Consider the following 7,799-nt stretch of genomic DNA (forward strand, 5'->3'; position numbering starts at 1 on the left):
GAAGAGTCGCAAAGCTGTATCCCTCCCATCTTTACAGAGGTAGGGGAATGATGTGTGGAATAATGTGCACGTCAGACATAGGTTGGTGGTTAATTGATTTTGCTAAACTGCTTTTTTTCTGAATATGTTCAGCAATTAAGGTGATATAAAACCAAAAGATATTGTTTAAAATTCTTTTAGTGATTTTATGATAGTTGAAAATTCATTTAGTCTTTCTGCATTTTCCTAGGTAACAATTAACTCAATATCACCATTTAGTGTTCAAAGAAGGATTAATTTCAAATCAAAATGTGATGTTTCAGGTTTGAAGACTTGTAGACTCCCTCATGTTACATATTCAGATTTATGTCTAGTCTTAATATTTACAAATTTCAAATGTCTTAGAAATCTTCCTTAACACTAAATATTTGGGGTTTTTTTGTTTTGTCTTATCAGCCCTACTAGACTGTAAGTTCCTTGAGAACAGAACTTCTTTCTATCTTCTTTACCTTTGTATCTCCTCTAGCATTGAGCACAGTACCTTGCACAAAGCCACCACTCTCTGTGTTCAACTGTATAAAATAAAAATACATTATATATTTCTACCAGGACTTCTTACAGTGGATCCCCATAAGAGACTTAAAATGTCTGGCTTGAGATACAATGAATGGCTTCAAGATGGCAGTCAGCTATCTTCAAATCCTTTGATGACTCCAGATATACTAGGATCTTCAGGAGCTGCTGTGCATACCTGTGTAAAAGCAACATTTCATGTAAGGGCAAATATGCTTTGAAAGCAAACTAAAGTTTGGAAAAAGATTATAAACTGATTTTACTTTTAATGTTATGAATGGAATCTCTCATAAATGCAATTTTATAGATAGTATATGCCCTATTTTTTAAATGTTAGATTTATAATAGCAGCTAAAATTTGTGTGGTAACTTCAATATATGTTAATATATGTAGAAAATAATATATGTTTAATGGATCAGATTCACTTCTGGTTCCACAGAACTCTTTATTTGAATATCAAAAGGAATTTCAAAAGGGTATTTTGCTTAACAGTTCCATAATTTTAAGTAGCAAATTTAAATTGTTTATAATATGACTTGCCACAGTGGAAAAAATTCCAGGCTGTTTCCTTTAAAAAACATAAACGTTTGTGTTGAAACTATATAATCTATACAAAAATAAAGCCGTTCCTTCAGTAAGTAGTTATTATGTATATAACATTCTACAAAATGCCAACATGAATACAAAGCAAGTAGAAAATCCAGTACCCATGCTCAACTAGTTTGCTGTCTAGATGGAGAGTCAAGATACACTGTGTGAATGTGTGTGTCTGTCTGTGTATCTGTCTTGTGTCTATGTTTCTCTGTGTGTCCTATAGATATTGCAGTGGATAGAGTGTTGGACCTGGAGTTAAGAAGATCTGAGTTCAAATGTAGCCACATAGGTCACACACTAGTTGTATGACCCTGGGCAAGATATTTAACCTTTTGTTTGCTTCAGTTCCCTCATCTGTAAAATGGAGATAAGAATATCACCCACTTCACAGGGTTGTTGTGATCAAGATGAGATAATATTTAAAAAGCACTTACCACAGTACCTGGCACATAGTAAGCACTATGTAAATGTTGGCTGTCATTATTGTTATTGTTGTTATTAATGAAGAAACTTGATAAATTTTCAGCCTAACATGAAGTGCATGTTATTATGGTAACTAATTGTGTACAAAAGTGCGGAGTGGTAATTCAAGAAAAATCAATGTTGTATGGAAATAGTCAGGAACAAGTAAATACAGTCTTAAGAGGTTTTCTAAGAAAGAAGGAAGACAGTGTTTCCTTTGAGACTGAAGAGAAGAATGAGAGAAGAAAGGTCAGGATAGGGCATGTGTATTGAAGAAAAGAGAAATTCTAGTAGGCTAGCTTTATGTAGGTGGCCTAGATTGTGCCAGCTTCATAGACATAATAGCTGTAGAATAGGGATGAGAGTGGGGGGACAGCTAAGTGTCACAATGGATAGCTCACTGCACCTCAGACACTTGCAAGCTATGTGGCCCTGGGAAAGTCACTTAACCCGGTTTGCCTCAGTTTCCTCATCTGTAAAATGAGCTGGAGGAGAAAATGGTAAGCCACTCCTATCTCTCTGCCAAGAAAACCTCAAACGGGGTCACAAAGAGTCAGACATGACTGAAGATGACTGAACAAAAAAAGCTGGGGCTGGAGACTAAAGGAGAATAGTTTCAGCATAGCTGTGGTGAGGAATTAGCCAAGCAATCAATGAGGGACTTTTTATAATAACCAGGAACAAGTTACTGGGCACAGATTGTTGGACCTGGAGTCAAGAAGACAACATCTTAGTTAAACTGAACTATAATGAAACATAGCTGCTCAGTTTGGTTGCTTGGTGATAAAAATTTCAAAGACCTGATGCCAGTAAAATGGTGGTGTTCTGAATTGTTAGCATTCTCCAGATATTTCTAGTTAATCAATAATTTCCTAAATTGAGTCTAATTGATTTCTTCCATTGATTACATAGAACCCTTGACCTGCACGTTATATTTCAATGGGGGCAATTTTGTTATGCTGCACAACTTTTAAAAATATTCCTCCCATGGTCTACTTTACCATCCTCAATAATATGGAGGTGGTGATTTAAAGACACTTCTTCCTAACCTAACAGGCAAGAGAGTTGTTGTTTCTCTGAGGTACCACATCACACCTATCAGATTGGGCAACATGACAAAACAAGAAAATGATAAATGTTGGAGAAGATGTGGGAAAATTGGAACACTAATGCATTGTTAGTGGAGTTGTGAACTGATCCAACTGTTCTGGAGAGCAATTTGGAACTATGCCCAAAGGGCTATAAAACTGTGCATACCCTTTAACCTAGCAACACCACTTCTAGGTTTATATCCCAAAGAGATCACAAAAATGGGAAAAGGACCCACATGTACAAAAATATTTATAGCCGTTCTTTTTGTGGTGGCAAAGAATTGGAAATTAAGAGGATGCCCATCAATTGGGGAATGGCTGAACGAGTTGTGGTATATGAATGTAATGGAATACTATTGTGCTATAAGAAATGATGAGACTTCAGAAAAAACTGGAAAGACTTGTATGGTCTGATTCTGAGTAAAGTGAGCAGAACCAGGAGAACGTTGTACACAGTAACAGCCATGTTCTGTGATGATTAACTTTGATAGACTTAGCCCTTCTCAGCAATACAAGGATCTAAGACATCTCCAAAGGCCTCATGATGGAAAACGCTGTTCACAAAGAAGAAAGAACTATGGAGTTTGAATGCAGATCGAAGCATACTATTTGCTATTTTTTTCTTCTGTTTTGTTTTGTTTCCTCTTTCTGGTGATTCCTCCTATTGGTTCTAATTCTTGTTTACAACTTCACTAATGTGAAAATATGTTTAATAGAAATGTATATGTATAGCCTATATCAGATTGTGTGCTGTCGTGGGGAGGGAGGTGTGGAGGGAGGGAGAGAAAAATTTAAAACTCAAAAGGTTATGGAAGTGATTGTTGATAAATCAAGATAAATTAATAAAAAAAGAAAAGAGAGTAGTCTGGGAGAGGTAAAAATCAGAAGCAAAACACTTTTGAGAATGGGCAATATAAAAAGAGAGAGTAGGATAAGTAGAAAATAAGAGGGGGGGAAATACATAGTTGGTAATTATTACTGTGAAAAAAAATTTTACAGTGAGTTTCTCTGATAAAGACTTCATTTCTCAAACATAAAAAGAGAGAGAGAACGTTGTTGTTGTTCAGTTGTTTCCAAATCTTTGTGACCCTGTTTGGGGTATTCTTGGCAAAGATACTGGAGTGGTTTGCCATTTCCTTCTCCAGCTCACCTTACAGATGAAGAAACTAAGGCAAGCAGAGATAAGTGACTTGCCCAAGGTCACACAGCAAGGAAGTGTCTAAGGCTGAATTTGAACTCAGGTCTTACTGACTCTAGAGTCTAGGCCCATCACCTACTCCACCTAGCTGCCTGTTTGGAAATCCTCCTAGTCAGGAGGAAGGGAATGCCCAAATGTTGGTTCTTGTCATGACTTACTAGTGTAATCTATATTAACATATTCTTACCCTATCATATGTCATTTTTATTTCCATTAGGCCTTTAACAAGTACAAGAGGGAGGGGTTCTGCCTTCAGAATGTTGATAAGGCTCCTCTTGCAAAGAGAAGGAAAATGAAGAAAACCAGCACAAGTACGGAGACACGCAGCAGTTCAAGTGAAAGTTCTCATTCTTCTTCCTCTCATTCTCATGGTAAAACTACACCAACAAAGACACTGCAGCCAAGCAATCCCGATAGCAATAATCCAGAGACCATCTTCCAGTTCTCTGACTGAAGAATGCCACAACGGTGGGCATGGAGTTGGTGATACACCGCGCCTTCACTTCCCCTGGTTTAGAACTGAGAGATGCTTACTGGTTTAAAAGTACCTGCCATGTCTTCTTACTCTCATTTGAATTCTGCCTTTTAATGAATTTCTTCTAAATAACCCATTTGGTTTGTCCTTGTCCAGTTATTCTGGACACAGTATATTACTGTGAATAGAGCTAGTGTTAACACTGTTTGGAAATCAAGAATAATATCTATCAACAGTACTTTTCTTAAAAGAGCAAAGCTTTCAGTAAATTTAACTAGAGATTTTCCCCAACTGTTTAGCTTTGAGCTGCTTACAAAATATGTCTTAGTTTTTTTAGATGTCTGCTAACAGGAATTGGCCTGTGCTAAGATGACCGTTTGTTTCCATTTTGGATGGCATGGGGTTTAAAAGAAAACTTTGCACCCTTTGCTCAATGACTTACCAGTGAAGGTGGTTGGTTTTTTCATAAGGAATTTGTGATAAATTTAATGTGTTAAATATGTTTGTTTCTTGAGGGAAGGTTTTAACTTATTGTTTCCAGTTTATGGTTACAGATGATGATAACCTATTAATGTAAATCTTTTTCTTTTTAAAAAGGATTAAAAAACATAAGATCCCACAGTATGTGTTTGGGATCCATGTGAAATGCATGTTAAGCTATGTACGTTTTTAATTACACACTGCTCTTTCCTAGCAATGTTTTAATGGTTATTGAAAAATGTTAGGGTACATTTATCTCTTTTCTAAGTCATATTGCACTTTATGAAGGAGTATGATGAAAGAAAGCAGACTGTTTTATAAAGTGCACAGCTTATAGCACATGTACTGTATTTTAACCATTTTTTCCATTATCTACTTTAAATTACTCCTCACATCCCTCTTCTACTTTGTATGCAACAAATAGAATAGGCCTGGCTATATGATGAAATCATATGCCACTTATGCACTGATGTGAGGACAAACTAAAGGGAAATTTTACTAAACACTGTGCTTCATAACTGTACACTGTGTTGTGCTACAGGGAGGGATTTCCTCTTCTGGTAGTTTATTATGTATATAATTATTTTAGCATCCTAAATGTGATTTGTTTTGAAACATTACAGTTGTTAACTTTTAAATATGAAAAACATTTTATAAACTTATGCAGAGCACTTTTATTGCTCAAGTTCTGAACTCATATGGAAATCTTAAGTGCTAACTTTTTGTCTAAGAAGTTTCATTAAGAGCTTGCTGCATTTTAAAATTAAATAAATCCATTCCCTATGCAAAAAAACAACAACAAAAAGGTTATAGGAAGTGTAGATTAGTTTTTATTTTACAGAAATCACAGGGAGTTGTAAGGACTCTGAAAATCAAGATTAGCCACATTTACAAGAATATGTGTAGTAAAGCCAAGACTAAGTTTCTTTTGTGGTTTTAATCAGTGATAACCTTTTGAATATTTGGGAAAGGATTTGGGCATGAACTTACTTTATTTATTACTTTCTTGATGGTAACATCAAAGATAATAGCAGCATTAACTTTAGCCTGATGTGAATACTGAAATATTGCACTGTGTATGTAGTAAAATATTTAATATTAAATCATTATGTAATTGATGTCACTGGGAATTAAATGGCCAACATTGATATTTTCAAAATATTGATATAAATTTTATTCACATTTTCTTCTTAATGATTATTAAGAGTATTTTTTCCTATTTTTGAAAGAGCCCAATGGTTTCATAATTCTTATTGAGTCAGGGATTGTTATTTGTGCACTAGGTATTTAAGGTAATGATGGGAAAGCCTAGAATGAATTACCACAATCCACATATAGTCCACAGAATATGCAAATAAAACCTGAATTTTTAATATTCATTAAAATTCCATTAATATCAAATGTTATTCTATAAGTAGTTTTTTTAACTGTACAATAAAGTAGTAAATATACAGTTGCTGTATAAACCTAAAGGGATTTTCTTGTATAAAGGAAATAGTTAAGAAAAATTTTCAAACAATATGCTTTTGGTAGTGTGGTTGATGCTAGCTTAAAGTGAACATTAGAAAACTGAAAGATGTAATTTTCATTTCTTCTTTCCCCTGTCTTCCTCTGAATGGAAGAGCTTGTAAAGTGATAAAATAAGCAAAAAACCACACGTAACTAATGAGGAAGGAAAGGTTAAGTTAAACCGCAAATTAATAACCCATCTCTTAATCAAGGATTAACTCTGATAAGGCTTCAAATTAAGTCCATAGTAATGCCTCCCTTTTCAAAATTCTCCTTCCCCTAATTATAAATACCAAAAGGTTACTATTTAATGTATTATGCTCTTGTAATTAGCACCATTTAAATTTGGATTCAGACTTTCGTAATATACAATGCATTACATTTTGAAATTCATGCTTTCAGGTTACTAAAATAGAAAACAGTTTTCCTGCATGCAAAATGTTAACATGAAACGATTGTCTTCTTTATCAACAGATAATGAAAATGCATATGAACAAACCAAAAAGAGATATATGACTACCTTTATACCATTAGTGTGGCAGACTGTAATTCCACCTAAATCCACCACTGCCACCTCCCACAGCATTTTTACTGTAGGAATGTACTTGTTTGGGAAATATGTGACTTGACCCATTATAAGTTCTAGTTAATGGGGTACTATTTTCTTTTGAATCTTACTATCAATGATTGAGATATGAATAAAGATGATATTATAGAAAGGAAACAAAGAAAAGATCAGTTTTTTAGCTTTATAGAAATTATGATTCTATTCATCAGTATCCATAAGATGAGATCCTTTTAGGTGAGTAAATGTATATTAGATATTCTAAAATACATGAACTCTTTCAGTTATCTAGGAAATATGGGTCACACCTCTGAGAAAGTACGTTAATAAAACATATACCCATTTTCCTGAAACAGTTAATGCACATCCCAGTATTCCTGCCTTGAATTCCAGTATTAGTTCTATTTCCACTTGAAATTAGTCTTAATTTTAATGCTTCTAGTGTTTCTAAAGTGATTACATAATGAATACATTTAATTATATGAGAAATTATTTTAAAAGACTAGTAGAATTGCAATAACTTTTTATTTACAGAAGACTTATAAAATCTATTTTGAATGTCACATTATTTTTAAATATATTCTCAAATGTTATTTTATGAGAACATCACTTCTCTTTAATGTGTTCTTGTTCACCTCTTTGAGTTAGCTGTGTTAGACATTCACTAGGAAACAGGTTTTTATTGGGGGACCATTTCTAATTTATTGTTCATTTCTGTCACCCAGGATGTGTTAATTATTCAGTGTAGTCTTCTCTTGGCCAGTGATAAGAGAAGATGTTTGTTTATGTAATAAAATTCCTAATAATTATTAACTCCTAAAAAGCTAAGTTTATTTATGATGAGCCACTTAAATGATGGCAAAAATAATTGT

The 7,799-nt window shown here is 34.1% G+C and overlaps 1 protein-coding gene across 2 annotated transcripts in view; it reads left to right on the forward strand.

Moving 5' to 3' along the window:
- The window catches only part of RPS6KA5 (ribosomal protein S6 kinase A5), a 190,953-nt gene extending 184,941 nt beyond the window's left edge, over positions 1–6,012 (forward strand). For both annotated transcript variants that reach the window (XM_027844930.1, XM_027844931.1), the window contains exons 16-17: positions 589–752; positions 4,116–6,012. In XM_027844930.1, coding sequence (XP_027700731.1) covers positions 589–752; positions 4,116–4,352 — 401 coding nt within the window. In that variant the 3' untranslated portion in view covers positions 4,353–6,012. The remainder of the gene's footprint in view (positions 1–588; positions 753–4,115) is intronic.
- Positions 6,013–7,799: the final 1,787 nt, after the last annotated feature.

Source organism: Vombatus ursinus, unplaced genomic scaffold (assembly GCF_900497805.2).
Source record: "Vombatus ursinus unplaced genomic scaffold, bare-nosed wombat genome assembly UNPS02014945.1, whole genome shotgun sequence".
NCBI lineage: Eukaryota > Metazoa > Chordata > Mammalia > Diprotodontia > Vombatidae > Vombatus > Vombatus ursinus.